Source organism: Varanus komodoensis, unplaced genomic scaffold, assembly GCF_004798865.1.
Source record: "Varanus komodoensis strain SLA01 unplaced genomic scaffold, ASM479886v1 scaffold54, whole genome shotgun sequence".
Taxonomy (NCBI): domain Eukaryota; kingdom Metazoa; phylum Chordata; class Lepidosauria; order Squamata; family Varanidae; genus Varanus; species Varanus komodoensis.
Window position 1 is genome coordinate 2067542 of NW_025336142.1, and position 19888 is coordinate 2087429.

General features: G+C 44.9%; 2 protein-coding genes across 8 annotated transcripts; one reads left to right on the forward strand and one right to left on the reverse strand.

The window, feature by feature from the left end:
• The first annotated feature begins 265 nt into the window (after positions 1-265).
• Positions 266-8208, forward strand: MTRF1 (mitochondrial translation release factor 1). Of its 6 annotated transcripts, none has more exons than XM_044448247.1 (11): positions 268-856; positions 1642-2077; positions 2819-2910; positions 3004-3085; positions 3295-3402; positions 3501-3673; positions 4189-4306; positions 5182-5318; positions 6511-6609; positions 7021-7150; positions 8149-8208. In XM_044448247.1, exons 2-10 carry the CDS (start codon positions 1657-1659, stop codon positions 7141-7143), a joined length of 1353 nt encoding a protein of 450 aa, XP_044304182.1. In that variant the 5' UTR covers positions 268-856; positions 1642-1656; the 3' UTR covers positions 7144-7150; positions 8149-8208. The 6 variants fall into 6 exon arrangements, with proteins under 6 accessions (XP_044304184.1, XP_044304182.1, XP_044304181.1 ...); XM_044448246.1 differs by lacking the exon at positions 8149-8208 and adding an exon at positions 7336-7443; XM_044448245.1 differs by lacking the exon at positions 8149-8208 and having other exon boundaries at positions 268-614; positions 794-856; positions 7021-7241.
• Positions 8209-13734: 5526 nt separating this feature from the next.
• On the reverse strand, positions 13735-19800 carry WBP4 (WW domain binding protein 4). Of its 2 annotated transcripts, XM_044448251.1 has the most exons (10): positions 19697-19800; positions 18728-18800; positions 18063-18125; positions 17852-17975; positions 17381-17542; positions 17027-17082; positions 16578-16644; positions 15635-15798; positions 14959-15155; positions 13735-14176 (listed from the first exon to the last, which is right to left on the reverse strand). In XM_044448251.1, coding segments are annotated over exons 1-10 (1116 nt in total). In that variant the 5' UTR covers positions 19699-19800; the 3' UTR covers positions 13735-13968. The 2 variants fall into 2 exon arrangements, with proteins under 2 accessions (XP_044304186.1, XP_044304187.1); XM_044448252.1 differs by lacking the exon at positions 17381-17542 and having other exon boundaries at positions 19697-19748.
• Positions 19801-19888: the final 88 nt, after the last annotated feature.

The window sequence follows — 19888 nt, forward strand, 5'->3', positions numbered from 1 at the left end:
GGCGCTGCTGCTGCTGCTGCTGCTGCTGCTGGGCGCAGGCGAGGGCGCACGGACGCCGGCCGGCGCTCGGGCCTGCGAAGGGGCGCCAGCGGCACCCCGGCTTCGTCCCGCGGGACGAAGGGCGCCGCGCGGGCCCCGCCGCCGCTCCGTGCAGGCGCCCGCCCTGCTCCCCGCTGCCCAGCCCGCTCCCGCGGCACGCGCGGGTCGCGTGGGCAGCGCCGCTTGGCAGCTCCCGTTGCGCGGGCTGGACTCGGGCCCCGCTCCTCAAGCCCGCTTGCACGGGCACCGCGCGGAGGCTCGCCGCCAGAGCACCTCCGCGTGTGCCGGTCTGCCTGCACCCGCCGGCGCGGCCTTTTCCTGCCTCCCCGAAAGTGTCGTGGCCCAGGACGGGGGCTGGAGAGGCCGCTCGGCTTGTGTCGGGGACAAAGGCACTCATTTCTGTGGAGGAGCCCCCAGCCGCGATCCTCGGCGGAGGCCCGTGCAAATGTTTGCCCTCTCCGTGACTCGGGTCTTGGCACGCGGGGGTGGTGCATGTTGCACAGACCCGATGGCGGCTTGGAAACGGTGCGGGCCAGCTAACTCTCAAAATGTGGAGACACAGACAGATTCGGGGGGTACGCATCAGTGTGGATTAGACGCACAGGATTATGGCAAGGGGGAGGTTAACCAGACAACCTCCCTCTGGCATTTTGGGACTTGTAGTCATTTGTAAGGATGCTGGGAAGTGTAGTTTTCTCCTACTTCCGTTGCGTGTCTGAAGGACTTCCTTGTTTTAAGGAACTCTGTTCTGCAGATGTCTCAGAGAGTTTGATGTGGGGCATCCCTGGACTACTTGGGGCAGGAGACAGAATAGAAGGTACTGGCTCGCTTGTTTTCTGGCTACTGCATTTGTGCAGGAAGAGAATTCGTGAAATACACATATAGAGAGTGAAACTGCACTGGTAAACTGCTTTGCTTGTGGCATCTCTGGGACTGTCATCTTTAAAACAGAATGCGTTTCTGCTGCTAATATATTGAAAAGAAAACAGCTTATAGTAGAGAATGTGATGCTTCTTACTCAGAGGTGCCGCTCTGTCTGTAAAAAGTCATTCATCAGACATGACATGAATCCGTCGGAGTGGAGGTCAGACCCTGAATTCCCCAAAGTTATCAACCCCAAATAACCCTACTGGCCATACGTCCCTGACGTTATCAACCTGGACTGACAGTGGCTCTCCAGGATTTCAGGCAAGAGATACCTTTCTAGAGGTTTGGAAGTGGGGCATTCCCCTTGTAAAGGAGGTGTTCTTGCTAACAGTCGGCTGAACTGTTGATACAGAACAGTGGATAATACCCGGAGCTGCAATCTAATATGTCAGCCTGCAGTGGGATTTCTAAGCAGGATTTCACTCCAAGGCTATGCTCTTACACTCCAGTGTATACTTGCTTGGGGGTAATTCTCACTGAACTTCTATGTACCTTATAAGGCTGCTAGGATCATAAATGAGATTGTCTGTTATAGACAGATATAATGATGTTTGCACAGTGTTTTTTAAAAATGATATAAATATAGTTGAGGAGGGCAGTACCAGGTTGTTTAAATACGTGCCTCATTAAAATAAAAGTGGGGGAAAATTTGTACTTGTTCTTCTTGCATTCCAGAGAATTCAGACTGAGATGAAACCTCACTGGCAGATTCCTCTCTTAAGAACATTCTTTGCTAATTGCTCCTGCTATCGCCCGCAGTGCCGTCTCCCTTTTCTTCCTAAAAGAGCTGTTCCATTTGTAGAACTGAATATCTCTCAGCACAGCTGTTTGTGGAATACAGTTACCTCTACTGTAGTATTTAATACGTGGTCAAGGAAATATCACCAGCCCTCAAAGACGCTGTGGAATCACAAAAGCCTGGAAAAACACTTGCAGTCTTTAAGCAAAGAGTACCAAAGGATCGACCAATTGCTAAATAGCTGCTCAGTGGATGAAAGCAGAAGGAAGCGTCTCAGCAAAAGACATGCTGAACTGTTCCCACTTGCTGTGGCATTTAAAGAAATACAACAGGCAAAAAAAGAAATCCAGGATTTGGAGATACTGTGTGCAAGTAAGTCATGATCTTTACCCAGCTCACTTTTCTTCTGTCTCCCCTCCCACATCTCCCAGGCTTTCCTATCTGTTTTGCTTTAGCTCCATCTAGTAGAACAATCGGGTTTGTTCTCTGCCAGCTCCCAAATCATCCCTCCTAAAGCCATGGGTGCAGAATTATTCCAGGAAGTCGTAAGGGATTGGCCCAAATATAGTCTGTCACTGAACAGGCCCATGCGGATCTGGAGTCATTAAAAAGGCACCGATCTGTTTGTTTTGATGGCTCTTCCAGGTGCTCGGACCAGCATTGGTTTGCAGAATTGCTGCGGGACGGGGAGGGTTGCTGCAGGGACCATCTTGCTTTGGGTGTGTTTATGCAGCTCTTTCAGTAAGCGACACCCCATGGAGCATTTCAAGAAGTTGTGGCGCCACGAGGGCTTGAATAGCTCTGGGTGCAGTCCACCAGGCGATGGAGAGTGGCGTTGCCCAGCTGCTCCTCGCCCTGCTGCCCACATGAGGGGGCAGCATGGGGGAATCCGAGGGGGCATGCAGCCGCAAATGGGCTTTTGCCCAGTGGCTTCTCACTGCTCCTGCTTGTGCAGGAACCTACCCAGCAGAGAGCTGCTCCGAGCTTTACTGACCAGCCGATTGCCTGATCAACAAAGAAAAAGAGTGAAATCAAATGTAACCATCAGTTGGTGTGGATACACCCTATTTACTTTAAACTGGATATTATTGCTTAATGTTTACTTTTGCCCAGAGTTGAACATTCCAGAAGAGAAACAATTGTTAGATCTTGCTCTGGCTGAAAAGGAAGATATCAACCAGACAGTCAGCGCCCTGTACCAGAAGGTGAGCTGTGGATTCAGCGATGTCCTGCTTGCAGATAGTCCAAAGAGATCACCGGCCCCATCCTGCAGCCTCTGACTCATCATGCTTTTTCAGATTTTCCAGATCTTGAGACCAAGACCAAAATTTGACGACAGTGATGTCATATTAGAGGTGATCTCCGGCCGAACAACTGGAGGTCAGCAAAAGTCATCACATGTAAAAGCAATTCCAAACTGCAGACCCGGTTTGCAAACTCTGTTTTGTATTCTTATGTTTCTTTTTATCACATTTTGTTGTAAATACTCACCATAGATGCTGATTTAGATGAATTAAATTACTGCTGCGGCTGCACTGAAGCATGCAGCTGATGCGAAAATGTCAGCAACTTTCAGGATTTTTTTTCAGGTGACATTTGCCAGCAATTTACCCAAGAAGTGTTTGACATGTACCAGAACTATGCTGCTTACAAAACCTGGTCCTTTGAGATTATGAAATACATCCCTGCTGATTATGGTATGTGAGTTGCTCATTCCGCCAGCCGCACAAATAGCGTAAAGGTCTTGCTGCAACCCCATTGCCTAGTATGTGACAAATACTGTCTACTTTTCAAGGAGGGCTGCACCATGCTGCTGCTCGTATTTCGGGAGAGCAAGTCTACAGGCACTTGAAATACGAAGGAGGTACCCACAGGGTGCAGCGGATTCCTCAGGTGGGCTTATCTTCCAGAATGGAGCGGATCCACACTGGGACCATGACGGTCCTTGTTCTCCCTCAGCCAGAAGAGGTGAGAAGGACAACAGATCACCACAGGCTTTCATTCCAGTCTCGAGCTCTTGACGTTTAACTCTGCACAAGCTAGTTTCTCCATAAACTAACTGTTCTTGGCTGTAACATCACCTGGCAAAATCTCGCCAAGAGTCCTCCTAGGATATTCCTTGTGGAGGAATATTCCTTACTTCTGGCTTCATATTCAGGGTGTGTTAGAGCTTCCTTGTTTGCTGCTATGTGGTTACATGAAATCTGACATCATCTCAATGCCTGAAAAAGGCAGGCAATGCGTAATGAAGGAGAGCCCTCCCCAGTCATGCATTTCTGGCCAAAAAGTGGAGACGGATTCATAGCTGCTCTTCTTGGGCAGCTAATCCAGGTCCGGCTGCCCTTAGGGCAGGGCAGGACTGGTTTCAGGTGATGGAAAGAAGAGCGAGTGGAAGAGCAGGTTACGTGTGTGCAGGTAAATGTATTGTCGTACAATTACATTTCTGATAGTAAAATTGTGCCAAAACTGTTCTTTCCCTCAAGGTAAAGATTCAAATAGCCCCAAAAGATCTGCGCATAGACACATTTCGAGCCAAAGGGGCAGGAGGACAGCATGTTAATACAACTGATAGTGCTGTAAGGATTGTGCACATTCCCACAGGTACTTGTTTTATCGTTACTGTATTCCCTCTTCACTTAAGCAAGTACATTAATCAGCCACATCTTGTGGCCGAGTCCAGGACAGTACCAGCGTTAACGCAGCTGGTGCCTACAGTGATACAATTTTTGTGCTAGGGAAATACTTTATATTGTTTGTCATTTTTAATGTTGATATACCACACAAATATAATAAACATAATAAAATCCATAAGCAGTTAGAGAGCAATGGACTGTGCATTAAATACCTATATATATATATAGAGAGAGAGAGAGAGAGAGAGAGAGAGAGCGCGCGCGCGCTAAAAATGCTATAAATACATAAATACCATTCTCTGCACACTGTTTTTCTGTTTCTTTGTTGTTTCCGCTGACTTATTTTAAACTGCAATTTTATAGTGTGTTTAAATGATTTTTGTTTAATCTGATTTATTGTAAATTGGGTTTTTTTTAAGCCATTCTGCTGAAGGGCCGGGCATAAAGTTCTTTGATAAAATATAAATAAATGTAATGACCTGTTGGTATCTGGCTCCAAGGTAAGCTTGGGGGTTTGCTGCCTCAGCATGCCCTAAAAATGTACAATTGATAATTATTATAATACATATAAACACGTGCCATTTCCTGCGATATGACTTTAATGGCAATATTTGTCTGGAATGTATTCGTGTATACAAATTGAATTCCGGCTAGAACAAAACTAAAAGGCAGAAAATGGGGTGGCTGAAGCGAACAGCCTCAACCTGTGCATGTTTGTTCCCTGGAACATGATCTTTTCCAAGACAGGAAGGGTAGTTGTGGCCGGGCGGGCATCGCTGATTTAGACGGCATGGGCTGAGGGTTCGGCTTGGTCCCTGATGGCTGCTTCCTCACACTCCGAAGGGCTAGCAGTGGAATGTCAGCAGGAGCGATCGCAGCAGATTAACAGGGAAGTCGCTTTGCAGAGGCTGAGAGAAAAGCTGTTCCGGCAGGCGGTGGAGAGAGAACTGCAGCAAGAGCAGAGTGCGAGAACTGTGCAGGTAAGCACGTCTCCCGCTTGCCCGGCTTTGACATCTGCAGGGTGACCGCGACAGAAGGCCTTGGCAAGGGGATCGTGTGGCCACCGAGGATCCCCGGAGCCATCCGGACTGGGCGGATTCATGGCGGGCAGGCGGTGTGTCCTACCTGGGAAGAAGATTTCTTCGCACTGCGTTTTGCATGGCAGGTTGCTGATGGCTTCACGCAGCTTAGTCGGGAACTTAAGACAGCTCTTGGCCTCTGACCGGCACACTATGCGATCCCCGCTGGCTCCACGGATGAGCCTTCCTAAAATCTACGGGGAAAAGGAACTGCTTGCCGCATTGGCTCATTGCAACCAGTTATGTAGAGTGATTTTATTTTATTATTTATTTCATTTAATTTCATTAAAAGCTTTTCTATCCCTCCCCTACAGAATGTCTCATGTATTAATGCATATTAATATGCAAGGTTTGTTCTGTGCAGTTATCTCCAGACCAGGCCCCTGCAGTTTGTTCCTGCTTGTTCAAAGGGAATAACTGCATGCATTTCCATACACTGAATGAATATAAGATTAGGAATTAAAAGCACATGGCCCCCAAAAAGAGAACATTTCCAGAATGTTACAGTGGTGAACATAGTTTTAAATGGGGTTGTTCATATGTAATGGTGGCATTTGGTGGCAAATTGTGAGTTAATTCACCCTCAAATTGTGATGATGCTTGGCGCGACTGTTTGCCATCAGCAGCCGACATATGTCACATTTGTAGGTTGTTACCATGACATCTGAACCTGGGCACTAAGGGTTCCTTGTGGATTGAAATACCCAGAGTTAACCCACGCACAAACCGAGGGTTACCCACAAGCAATCTATTTATTTATTGTAAGCCGTCCCAAGACATTCTGTAGGGGACAGGATAGAAAAGCTTCTAATCAAACAAACAATCAAGCCTAAAATGCCTGGATTCAGATGTCATGGTAAACCCTACAGATGCAGCATTTTTAAGTTGTTGCTGGAAACTGGAAGTAGCAAGTTCCTCCAATGTGTGGGTTATTTATCTTATGCTTTTTTGCTGGTACCTATGAATAAGGTATAAAAATAGTTGCCGCATGCTGAAAACAAAGAACTTCATCATTAACCAACTATAATGACCTCCTGAAAGAAATAATTATGCATTTTTAAAAAGCTAAACAAAACAAAATGTTCTTTTACAGTTAGGGACAAGAGCCCAGTCGGAGAGAATTCGTACATATAACTTCAGCCAAGGCAGAGTCACGGACCACAGGATCTCCTATGAAATCCGTAACATCGAGGTATTTATTTTAAATAAAGTACAGTATTTGTCAAAAGGAAAGACAAGCAATGTAGAGCAGTCTCGGACTGCAGTCTCCCGTGGGGCCAGAACAGTTACTTGTGGGCTGGCGCTGGCTGCCCAGCTCTCTCACTTTTTCCCTGGAGAGGTCAGGAGTTTGCTATGGGAGCAGCACCTGGAAATATGGCATGGCTTCTGCCATTACACGGTGGCCCTTCTGCTTTATGATGGCATCAAAAGTGTGTGTGTGTGTGTGTGTGTGTGTGTGTTCACACGTGCCTACATGTATAGCAGTGCCTCCGAGCAAACTGCCAAGTAGGCCTTGAGCATTTCATTTACTGGCGAACTCCCAGCTCGCTTTGATCTGCACCGTGCCCAGCAACTGCCTCAGTGCCTCCTCATCTTCTGATAGGCGTTTTTAAGCGGCAGAGAGCTCCTGGATGAACTGATCAGCAAGTTGTTGGAGGCTGCAGAGATGGAGGCCTTGATTGAACATTTGGAAAACAATTTTAAATCGCAACAAGTGAACTCCTGACCTGACTGTATGTATGCAGCAAGAGATCCTACTCTTAATGTCTGTTAAATTCAGTGGAAACACTGATGAAATGCTACTATAAAAGTTGCTCTCTTTGATTAGTGTTGCCTCTGATTTGGTTGTTGTTATGCAAAGAAATGGTACACCTGTGCAGGTAGAACTTGCAGAGGCACTGTTGTTTTGTATCTCCAGGTTCTGCGGTTCCTGTCACAAAGGAGTAGGTGATGCTTGACTCACCAGAAGGGACAGGCACCTGTGAATTCCCTCTGGGGAAGAATTTGCAGTTTCCTTAATATTCTAGTGGGCAGAAAGGGGAGGGGAGGGGAGGGGACAGGAGACAATGGTCAGAGGTGCCCGTGCAAAAGAGAATCCCTTCCATGGCCAAATGCAGATGATCAAAACTTCATTTCTATACATATTTTAGGTCTTAAGGTTTTTTTACTTACAGGATTTTTCCAGTTTGTACAATTGAAGATCACAAAATGGATATTTAACATCTCAAAGTGTAAACTAAAAAGGCACTAAAGAGGCAGACATACTATTTATGAACGGTGAGATCATCTTTCCGTTGTGCAAATAGTTGTGTAATATACATCCAGACCCACAACTGTTTATGCAAATAGAACTTTAGTCGGACTCTCGTGTGTAGTTTGGATCTAGTTTCTGCTTGTGCAACTTCATTTGTGTTAGTGGAATGACACAATTGCATTTTGCATACATAATTTTGAGAACTCTGCGTTACATAACGGTCCCTTAAGAAGTGGGACATCAGTACAGATTGCCTGGATTCACAAAGTCACTGAAGAATTAGCAAATGATAATATTGAGGAAAATCCAAGTCAGGGTGTTTCTGTTAGACTACGGCTGCGTTAAAATCAACAGAGCTCATTGCTGACTTAGCACTGACAAGTTCACACCAGCTGTGCAGTTGTTTGGCTGGAAAGTTCCCAAGTTATTTATGACTCAGTTGGTTAATTTTTTTAAGCCCCTCTTTGTTGTTAATAGTCTTATACACCGTGATGAGGAAGGGAAAAGCCGACGGCAGCTCTACCCTGTTACTCAGCTTCTGATGTCCCCAGTGAAGACACCGGAGTTTCTCAGCCAGGTCTTTCCTTCCCGACCGTTCCAAGGCATCTTGAAGCATTTTGGTCTTATTTGGCTTGTCCCAGGAACGATGATACCTGCACGTGAATGGCAGAGAGAGGAAGATGCCTCATGGCTACCAAAGAAAACAGCCCTCTGGGCAATGATTTCAAAAACGCATGGCCAAGCAGCAGTTGCATTCAAGTTCCACAGAGACTGCCTTGCAATCTGCAAAAAACCATTGCACTTCTGTCCCGTGCAGAGGGGCATGAAAAGCATCCCTGGCAATGGTCAGACTGGCCACTGGCATGAAGGCATGAGTTGCATTTTGGCCAGATTTACCTCCCTCTATGTGGGACTCGCCTTGGAAAGCGCTTGGAGACCTGCGCTGGCGTGGAGTGCCGCTTCAGCCTGCTCTCTGTTACCTGCATGGGCAGCTGGTTCTTTTCTACCAACTGTTCAGACCTTTAAAGAGTTGAAAAACCTGAAATATGGTCTCTGTGTGAAGCTGAGTGCTCTTTAGGATTACTGTTAAGCTCATCCTGTGTGATTTCTTTCCCAGATAAGGTTGGTAGCAACGGGTAGGTCAGGCCCGGTTTGCTGCAGCTTCTGGGAATGATAGTTGAAAACATCTGGAGGCCACTAGGTAGCTTTATTACTGACCAGTTTCCTCTTTGTGTTCTTAATGACCTTAATTTCTGACTTTAATGCATTTAATGACTTTTTGGTCTGTTGCCACAAGCCATTGCTGTCCAGGTAATTTTCTGTCGATCTAGACTCTCTGCCTTCTTAAATTTTAGCCTTTAGGTGCTTTGTAACTTAGTTTTAAGGATTGCTTCAGCCTCCAAAAGTCTAGCCTAGGATGTCCTTGTTTGCTTAATAGGAACTAGCTGGACTAGAAATGCTGTCCGTGCCTGCCACCAGCCTCCTGGCTCTGCAAGGCTGCACACGTGTCCCATCTGTCTGACATGGGAGCACAGAGCATGGGCAATGCTCTGGGCTCCGTTCTTCTCAGTTATTGGAAGAGTCTTCTTCTGGACATCAAGCTGCAGGCTAGAATGAAGGAAGGGCAGGTGGGTGCCTTCCACAGGGATCTACTCACCAATATTCCAGCATTTTCTGAGCCTGGGCTTTCTTCTCAGTGGTAGCCGTGCAGAACTGACTTATCTCTGCCCGGCTGAGTCCCAGCTCGTAGGCAACCATAGTCCATTCAAAGCCCAGTTGCTTGCCCAGTTCTCGCACTGATTTGAGGTTAATGACGGCATCCTGGTGAAGAAGGAATGTTTATATTTAAGTGGGAAGGCGGAAAGGCAACAGAAGTAGCATTTTGCAGTGGATGCTGCTGGGGTGACTGAGAGGGCCTGCTCGGTCCTCGCTGGACTTCAGGGCGGGCCTTCTACAGCCACTTGCAAACTAGGGAAGGGGCACCTAGCAAGAGCCCCGGCTGGAATCTGAGTCTCCCTCCTCCCCCAAGTCTCAGCTTAGGCTTCGCAATCTGTAAGTGAGCTGTGCTGTTCCAAAGAGCATTCAAGCGGTGGAGTCCCCAGTTCAAATTTCTCCCAAGTCTTTAACTTCAGGAAAGCCACCCTCTCTTTACCATACCTCCTATTTGCTGAGTTAATAATACTGTCCCACCTTACAGGGCTGTTGAAAGAATGAGCGATAACTTGCGCAGAATTTCTCAAGTGGGCACTTGTGGGCACTCGTGCAGTTTTGCCGCCTTAATGCCCCCGTGTTGGCATTAATTGCACACGTCTGCAGCTCAAAACCTGTGCCTGTAATCAAGCACTCGGCGTGTTGGGCACATGCTTTGAAAGAGCCAGAATGCTATTGTGGGATTCCAAATAAGCCTTCTGAAGAAGTTTGCTTACCTCTTGAGCTCTGTTTGGCATTCTGTTTCAGCATTCACCAGCTTCTTTAGTTTTAGCAGGAAAACTGTCAATGATGCCAGTAAAGGTTATTTACTCCAGAAATAAGTCATATATATTTCAAGAATTAGTTCTTAGTATTTATTATTTTTATTAGCCTTCATTATTAATATGAGCAATCAGTCTTCATCTCTGCAGTTCAAGCTTCTAGTATTTTGGTGATTGTTCTGTTACAGTCCGGAGGTGTCTGGATAACTGCAAGGTCACATTTTGTTGCATAGTTGACACATAAACAGACCTAAAATGTAAGTCTCTAGCAAAAGAGTTTAAGTCTTTGGCATGAGTGCCAGAAAGGGGCTGGGTTTCCCTGGGGCTTTGCTGCCAAGGTGCTGTCCAGCTGGGGCAAATTGCGATTCTGAGAGGGCAGCTGGAGCCTGCCGTGTGACCCTGCGCCTGCAAAAACCCCCTTGCGGGATCTTGCTTGGCAGGGGGAGCCCCCAAAACACTTTTGGCAAGTTTTTCAGAGATTTGAGGGCAGGGCCTGGCTTCTTTGTATCATGCACACTTGGGACATTGAGGGCAGCTGGAACACCTACCTCCCCAGAGGATTCTTCTGAGAAGGGGCTTTCCATACCCACAACTTTAAAAGACCTCCTGGAAACAGTGGGTCACACGGTTGCTTTCTGGCACTGTCTGCATGCTCATGGCACACATGCCAAACTGGATAACACACTGCTGTCTTTTTAAATTATCTGGTTTTTACAAAATCAAGGCCTGGGCAGTGCTACCCCTCTCCCCCATTCCTGCAGCATGCCTTGATCATCTGTTACACACGAGAAATCTGACCACAGTACATGCTTAAAACCACCAAGGGTTTTAAGGCATTCTGCAAACCCAGCCTCTGTCAAATTTAGGCTGGTAGAAAATGCCCCAAATTTCAGCTTCCTGCCTTTTACGCTTTTAAAATTAAGCTACAAATTAGCAACAACGAATTTCCCCAAATTAGTGTAATAATTGTTCTGCAGGGTAAACAATGAACCAAAAGGTTAGAGGTCCGGTAAGTTTGTTCAAAAGCCCAACATTGGAGGTAAAATCTCCAGCAAACAAAATCTGTCAAAGGGTTTTTAATACTGATTTGTTATGCAGATAGGACTATATGCAAGTTTTGCTGCATTCAGTCTTAAATTACCTGTACTTGCTAAACCCTTAGAACCATTTTTCTCCTGATTCAAACCACCTGGATGGACACAAACAAGGGTTTTTCATGCACAGCAGAGCCTGGACTGAGAGAGTTTTGTCTAGTGTCACAAAATGACCCCAAACGTGGCTAATGGTAGGTTTCAAATTGATGCAAGGTGAAGATTAAAAGAGATACCCATGTGATTCTTTAATGACTGGTAGTCCGTTTATTCAGTATTTATAAATGGAAATCAACATAACGGAATGGTGTTGTGACAAAAACCTCACATTTTTACCTACCACTAGCAGCCAAATCTAAAATATGATTATTCTGGAGTCAGTCCCAGTAATTTCAGTAGTTTATTTCTGGCATGTGGGCATGAAATTGCAAGCAAGCATTTCCCAGCATTAAACTTTAAAAGATAGGATATTATTTGTTAAAATCCTATGTTAAAATATATAGATCAGAGAAATAGTAATATTGATCTCTCAATAGCGGTAGTTAAAATATATGAAAACTTACATAGGATAGTTAACAAAATTGCTTTCTGACTTACCTTTTTTGCCTTTTCTTACTGTTCCTTTTCTTTCTTATTATACTTTGAATGCTGGAGGTACCTTTGAGAAGTACCAAATGAGAACTGATTTAGGTAAAAGAGAACTCTTTCAATATACTCAACTGTTGCTAGGAAGCAATGACGATGTCCCTGTTAAAATGGTTAATTTTTAAAATTCTTAACTTAGAGCTGCTTGTTCCTCATCACTAAGTGTATCTGAGGAAGATATTTCCTGGAACCTGTCCCAAAATAGCATGTTTTACTCCATCCCTGAAACTTAACTTGCGCAGTTTTAAGGTCCAAAATAATTTCTTGAGATTGGAGATCATAGCTGAGTTTCAACTTTGTACAGAACAAATATAAATATTGGTCATTTGAGAGCTTCCTATCACAGCTGTGGTGATTATGTTTTACGCAGGGTACAATCCCTCAAATTCTTTACTGAAGTGAAGGTGTAGAGACTAAGGACAATGTAATTGTTATGCCCTCTGATTAACAGTGTTCCTAAAAGGTGGTCATTCACCGACCCCAGCAGCAGTTCAGAGCTCCATGGGATGCCGTGGAAAGGAAAATTGCATCTGGCATCGCAAGTGTACCTGCAGCAAGTTCCACAGAACCTTGCTCAGGTTGCTTCATGCAGATGCTTGCTATGATGGTGAACTTGATGGAATCCCAAGCAGCGGCCAAAAGCGAAGCTGGAATAGCAATCCTGTAGCATCCCCTTTTGAAGTCTGTCCCCTGGAATGACCAGAGCCACTGTCACATGGGGTGACAAAGCTTTCTCCCCATGAGATGGGCCAGCAGGATTCCACGACAAGGCTATCCAAAATTGCCAAAAGGTCTAGGAGTCAACAGTGCAATCCTGTCCCATTAGATTCAATGAGGATTTACCCTCCGTTAAGCGTACACCTAAGTTCAGCCAAAAGCTACGAGGGTGTTCTTTAAATTGAAAGGTTTCCTGAAGATACATTATTTGGGGCACAGAAAAAGTGCAGATGGTGAAAACATGATCACGCTTGACACAGAGGGCCTGTAACACTATTCTGCTCCCCTTTTCAAGTTTTGTAGGAATCGATCCCCTTTAGCTTTCACTACTTGCATGTACAAACAGTGAAAGACAATTAGTTTCTAGGCAGTGAAAGTCACCATGGGAGTAGAAAATGTCAGGGGACGCCTCAGAAGAAGGTTGTACAAAATGTTTGCCTCTGGCTAGCAGCGCAATAATAAATAGTGCAAAACTAATAAAGTATATACAAATATACTTAATGTACAAGATTATGTCTGAAGTCCAGCTTTCAAGTAGAATACACACAGCTGTCTACTATCCCACTGAACGGATGAAAAAGTACGAATGGAATACAGCAAGTATTTCAAGGTGTACAGAGAAACCTTGGCAAAGCAAGGGTTCAGCTTACATCTGTAACCAGAAACACAAAACCATCATTCTTGCAACATTTGCCAAAAGAAAGAAAGGAGTCAAAGGAATGCACAGTTGACGCTGTGAAACACAGCGGGAAGAGCATCAGAAAGCAGCAGCAAAAAACTTCACAAAACACAAGGCTTTGAAATGTAGAATAATGTGATCTCTATGTATAATATGTATAATGTATAGTCTGTCAAGGCAAATTAGAAAGAATGGCTAGATCAAATCAAGAGCTGGATAGTTACACATTTACTTATTTAATTAAAGGATCTTATTTAATTTTTCCACCTTCTGTTAATCAATAAGCCTAACACAAACACATTTTGTAAAGCAGCTGCCTTGATTTTTTTAAAAAACTCAGCATTCACTGATGCTTGCCTACTTAATGGACACATCATCAGCAGTGAAGTCTACTTTTCTTAGAAAATGACTCAGTACAACATACCAACTGTAAGAAACAAGAAACACAATTCAGATGGCATGATATGTAAAAATAATATATTTACATCACTGCATGAATGGAAAAGTTTCTAGCAACAAAAAGGAGCATCACCTCCAGAATAAGATACTTGATTGAATTAACAGACAACACTTCTGAAAAACTAGAAGCTTTGTTTCTAAGCATTTCTCGGAAAGATACTGTTTAAAGTATTTATTTTTCTTCACTCTGGTTCTTCTTCCATCAAAAAACCACCAAGGCCATGTAGATAAACGATCAGTGATCGTCCAGTCTCTGTCGTATGTTTCTAGATTTTCCATTTTCAAATTTTCGCTTTTTGAAGATGGGCATCCCCTCTGTTGTATCGCCGAGGGAAGTAACAGTTTTTTCCTTAAACACCACTCTTGCATCCTCCGGCAGTTCTGGGGCTGGGGTTGGCGAGGAGTCACTCTGCAGGTTGGGGAGCTCCAGGTCGACCTTTTCACTGGGTGTTAAACGGGGAAAAAATTAATTAACAACAGCAATTTTCATTGTTATCACAGAACTGCTTGATAAACTAGGCATCGATAAGATGCTTCAAATAGAAGGGTGCCAACCAGAACCCCAGTGCTGCAAACACTGGTCAATTTTTATGCACAGAAACTGCTGAAGAAGCAAAGTGTTGTGACAAGCAGAAGTGCAGCGAACCACATCAATGATGGGACGTGAAGATATGGAAGCAGATTTGGAAGAGGCACTGTAGGTCTGACCACCACTAATTGTATATACCTTTTACTGGTCAAGACAAACTGGTATTCTGACAACGAGCATCATGCTGTACCCCCAAAATGTTGTAAGAGAAGTTCTTTGTTCTCTTTAAAAATGCCCCCGCAAGTTTGCCTTTTAGTCCACCTTTTGCAGCCCAAGTGTGCTCACATCTATTCAGTGCTCATCCTACTGAGTTCCACAAGACCCTTTCAGAGAACTGTGTACATGTCTGCGTCTCTTTTAATTTTGCTGCTTCCTCTTTTCAGAAAGAAACAAAATGCACCCTGTAACACTTGCCATCAGGGGGAAGGAGCTTATTTGCTAACAGGCTATGATGGCTTAGACAAATGAGGCATTGGCCATAGCTGGCTCAGCAGTTTTGCATGGCAGGTGTGAATCCAGGCCACTGGGAGCTGTACCCCAGTGTCTCTGGAAGGCTTACTCCTGCTTTAGCAATTCTGGGTTGTCCTGAATGAGTAAAGCCTTCATAATCAAAGTCTAGCTGCTAGCAGAACTCACTAAGAGTCTTCCTCCTCCGTGACTTCTGTCCATTCACCGTAAGGTTTGGCTCTTTGAGGAGCGGCCTGGGATGTTTCCTGAGGAAGAGGTGCTGCTTCCTTTCCATCAGCACCTTCCTGTTTCACTTCTTGCCATTCTCCATAGGGGCTGATCTTTTTGGGTCTGTCTTCTACTTCTTCGTCGCTTTCCGCTTTTCTCTAAATGTGAAGGAACGCAACCCTTTATGCAATAGTGTGGTTTGGAAGAACCCCCTTCACTGGGACATCCCATTACTGCTAACATCACACTGCGGAGGAGAGCCCATGCAGGTTATCTGGACATCATCTTCCATGGTCACCATAAATCCACACCCCTTTATTTTTGCTTAAGGTAGCTAAATCATGAGATACACATATGGGAAATCATGCTGGATCAGACCAGGGGGCCATTCAGTCAACCATTCAGTTCCCCTAATGGCCAACCTGCTCCCCATGGGAAATTAATAAATTAATTTTAATACAATTCCTTAGTTGTTCTGCCAACAGTTATTTGACCCTTTCAAGTCAAGAATGAATGGCTCTATTTTTTCAAAAACCATCTAACTCGCTAAATTTAAATACCCACTACGGTTTGATAGAAGATTTGGCTTTACAATGGGCTACTTTAACAAAATTAGGCCGAGGAAGGAATGACTTACCCCAGTGCTTTGTTTCACGTTTTGCAGTTCATTTCTGCTGCCCCCATTTCCATCTGATTCCACTCCTTTTGAATCTATTTCTGAGGTCTCTTTAGAACACTTTTCATTTTGACCTCTCTCATTTAAAGTAGACTGAAAACCATCTGGCTTCTCCCAGGTTGATTCTGAACAACAGAAACAGGAACTGATGTTTGTGTATCATCTCTGAATCAGTACTATATGAATTTAAGGCATCAGCAGTACAGTTGGCATGCACAAATGTGGCAAACAACAGTGTATTACGGGAGCAAGTTGAAGCAAATGCATTAAATTAGTAGGTTTTGGGAGAGACCCCAGTACAGTAAACTCAAGCTTTACTTGGGAGCATCTAGTTCCAGAATCGATTCACAGAGCTTCAAAATCTGTTTGTTGCTTTGGTTTATCTTTCATCAGTATTCAATGTGGTAAACCACACCAGACTATGGAATAAACTGCGTGGCACAAATATTGATTGCAGGCTTCTTATTCTAGTCTAGGAGCTTTCCACTCTCACAGATATGCAGGAAAGCACTGAGTCTCTGGGCACTTTGACAGAACAGATCGAGACTGTCAGAGGGATCCTGTATCCTCTTGTACAAGGATGCTCACATCACCCTTTATATCAGGGATGGGTGGACATTTTGGTGGCGTGAGCACAGGGATTGCCAGGCATGGCGAAGGAGAAGACACTCAACACACTGAATGACTCCTCTGGAAATACATTTTCAGAACCGTCACAGCAATTTCACCAGATGGTAAGAAGTGCAAGTAAATTAAAAATGTGTAGAGATAGGGCACCTTAGTATACACAAAGAAAAGTGTACAGGGGTACACTGAAGCCCACATACACTGTATTGTGTGCCCCTCCCTTAGACATAGATTCAAAGATCGCTGAAAAAGCTTGGAATAAACCTTTGTTACTTACCCCCAGTACCTGTATTGTAGTAATAGGTGTGACCATCTTCACTTGATCCTTCTACCCATTTTCCTGTCTGACGATTATACAGAAAAGCCAAAATAATCCATAAAAATCAATTACTTTTCACTATTAGGATACAACTAAGCAAGACTAAGCTTTTACTAGCAATGAAAACATTGTGATTTAACCTAATTAACTGGAAATCAAATAAGGATGTATTTATCTTTTTAAAAGGAAAGTATATCCAGTCCTCTTCAAAGAACTCCAAAAATAAAACTATTGTTAAGTCCAGCATAAAGTTCACAGGAAGTCGCCTCAGAAATTAATCTTGTGAACAACTATACCTGAGCCATGGACTTCAGGTAGAGGAATGAACTGTTAGAAGGGTAAATTACAATGGCAACCCACCATAACAGTACGAGAGAAACAAGACCTGTTATTACGCAGACAATTACCATTCGTGATTCTTGAGAGCTGTCCCGAAACCCTTTTGGTTTCTCCCACTGAGATTCTTGATAATAGAAAGATAAAAAAGACAAGGTTCAATTCTATCTGCACTTTGAAATAATGATTCTGCCATATTATGAATGATACATATACTTATATATGGTGATCAACTGATAGATGACAGATGGAGTTAAAAAATCAGAAAGTCAAGTCTCTGGCCAAATATGACTTCTATCTAGAGAACCTGCAAGTTGAGCTCCTGGCATTTATTTTTTTTCTGATGGCTTAGGTAGGAAAGGACAGAAAGGAAATTAGACAGGAGGCAGAAACCCAAATACTTCTATTTCTCGCTACTGCTTTACCTCCTGATATAGTGTTGTAATAGTATACGTAGCCTTCTGGAGAAAACCCTTGCACCCATTCTTTTGTTTCCTTTGAAGAAGTTTCTCTGGATTCTCTTACTTTCTTTTTCCTTTCCTTCTTTTCTTCTGGCTTTTTCTGTGTTGAACTCTGAGTTACAGATTCTGAAACATTAAATTCCAGATTTAAGAGCAAACACAGCCACAAATATAAAGAGTTGGTTTTCTGGTACATAGCTAAACAAACCCTGCAATGAAGACTGACCATATCAATACAATTCTATTTGCAAATTTTTGAGTGACTTTGAGGAGAAACAACTCCAGCAACTGAACTACCTTTTTTCACCTGGTAAATAGCTGATGCTTCCTGCCCCGAAGAACAGCTACACTTCCTGCATTCTTCATGGGCCACAGCACAGAAAGACACAACAGGCGGACTAACACCAGCTTTGGCCTATCTGTTTCAGGGCCTACCTGTCTGAATCCCAAGCCTTTTCAGGTCTTCCTGATAAGCCTTCATTGCAGCTTCCTCCATGGCTGCAAATTCCTTTGACATTTTTTCTTCTTCTTTTGCCTTGTCCAAACTTTTCTTTTTGATCTATGATTACAAAGGTAGAATGTGGGTTCCACGATACTGGAATTCAAAATGTTACATTTAGGTTATGCAAAGTCACATTTGAATTACCTCACTAATTTTCTTAGCCACATTTTCCTTATGGTTCTTTCCTCTTTCATGGAAGTCTATGCTCTATAAAAGAAGCAGAAGCAGAATTTTAAAAAATAATAGAAACATGAACCAGAAGAATTTCCAATTTACAAAAAAACAAGACACTGAAATGAAGATTTCGTTGAGGATAAATACACCAACCAGAATTCAAGAAAACACAAGAGGATTAACTGAGAAAGCACAGGTGCTATTGTGCTGAGTTCCATTTGAGCCACCAGAGAAGTGAGATTGGTATCAGAGGCTATAAACTCCACACTCTCACATTCACAAGCAGGTAGGCAGTATTCACATCAAGGGTCTTTTGGTGGTGGCCCCTGATTTAATAGAATGACAGCTGTCCCCACCCAGGATTGAGACAGTGTTGGTGCGTGATGCATTGTCTCCAGGAATCAGTAGGGCTGGAGTTTGCTAGGATTCAGCTACTGTCATGCTGCTATGGAAGGGGAATGCCATCCCAAGCCAGCACATTGCAGCAAAAGGTATAGCTGGACTGCCTTCTGAGGTAGAGAGTGGGTTACTGTACTGATTTTCAAGACTGCATCACTCTACTGACAAAATTTAATCTGAGCTCAAATCATTGTACTTCAGATTCACTTAAAAGTACATTAGGTAGATTATCATACAGGCTTGTTGTCTGCTATCCAGCACTTGCAGTAATCACAGAATTTCTTGGGTTGAGACTTCCAGTAATCGGCCCTAGAAAAGAGAAATTGGAAAGAGCAGGTCTGCACCTGGAAATGAAACACAGTTCTTGCAAGAGCTTACACTAAGATCCAGCTTCTCATGGAGTAATTGTTTCAATGCCAAGAATCCCTCCACCTCCTGAACTAGATAGCGCAACAGAAGTGACTTTCATGCAACAGTGTTGGCTCAGATGATCTCACAGTACACCATAAAGCACAATCAAGCCTTATAGACCCATGGTCTAAATATTTTAATAGTCACTTTATGCCACTTTTTGATGGGAAACACATCCTACACAGTGCCTTGCTTTCTTAGACCAGATGGCAAACGGAAGCTGTGAACAGGGCCGCTTGGAAAATGATTCAGGGTAGAAAAAAGAGTTCAGTTTGCAAAAGCAGCCTTATGCAACTTGGGGCTGCCCAGATAGTTTGGATTACAGCACACCTGGCTACTGGGCATACAGGCTAGAACGAATGAGCACAGAGGCCCAAAACATTTGGAAGAGGCCAGCCTACAGAAGGCTACGATACCCATGTCATATCCGTGAGAGCGGGAGTGCCGTGGTGGCGGCAGGGCCGGTCCGGGATCCGCAGGCTCCAATCCCCGCTCCCGCTCGGCGACTTCAGGCCAAACACGGGGGCTCAGCCCTGCCTACCTCGCCGGGCTGTTGTTGGGAGAACCACACGGAGCGGAAGAGGGCTGTCTAGGCCGCCGTGGGTTCCCCGCAGGAGGGGAACGACGCGGGGAGAAGCGCCATGCAATGCAAGGCGGGGTATCGGTGCAGCGCAGCGCAGCGCAATGCAACGGGACGGCGGGGGGCGGGCAGCCCTGCCCGCCGCCCTGCGAGGGACGCGGATGCCGCAAGGAACGCCTTCCGCGGCCATGCCCGCCGCGCCGCCAGCACTCACATGCCTCGCCCCGGAGTCGCCTCGCCGCCGCCGCCGCCGCCGGCCGGACTCTCGCGCGCGGCCCGCGGGCGCCGTCGCCGTCGCCGCACCCCGCGCAGGCAGCAAATGGCAGCGGGCGGGCGGGCGGCTACGGGAGCCGAGCGGGGCCCTTCCTGTGCGCGGCTCGCGCGCCCTCCCGCGAGGCGGCGCGAG

Coding starts and splice junctions, on each gene's coding strand:
- MTRF1 (XM_044448247.1), top strand. CDS start 1,657: ATGAAACCTCACTGGCAGATTCCTCTCTTAAGAACATTCTTTGCTAAT. Junction 3,674..4,188: donor TTCTCCCTCAGCCAGAAGAG/GTGAGAAGGACA, acceptor CTTTCCCTCAAG/GTAAAGATTCAAATAGCCCC. Junction 5,319..6,510: donor AGAGTGCGAGAACTGTGCAG/GTAAGCACGTCT, acceptor GTTCTTTTACAG/TTAGGGACAAGAGCCCAGTC.
- WBP4 (XM_044448251.1), bottom strand. Junction 18,126..18,727: donor GGATAGCAGACAACAAGCCT/GTATGATAATCT, acceptor CTTCTTTTATAG/AGCATAGACTTCCATGAAAG. Junction 15,799..16,577: donor CTACAATACAGGTACTGGGG/GTAAGTAACAAA, acceptor TCTGTTGTTCAG/AATCAACCTGGGAGAAGCCA.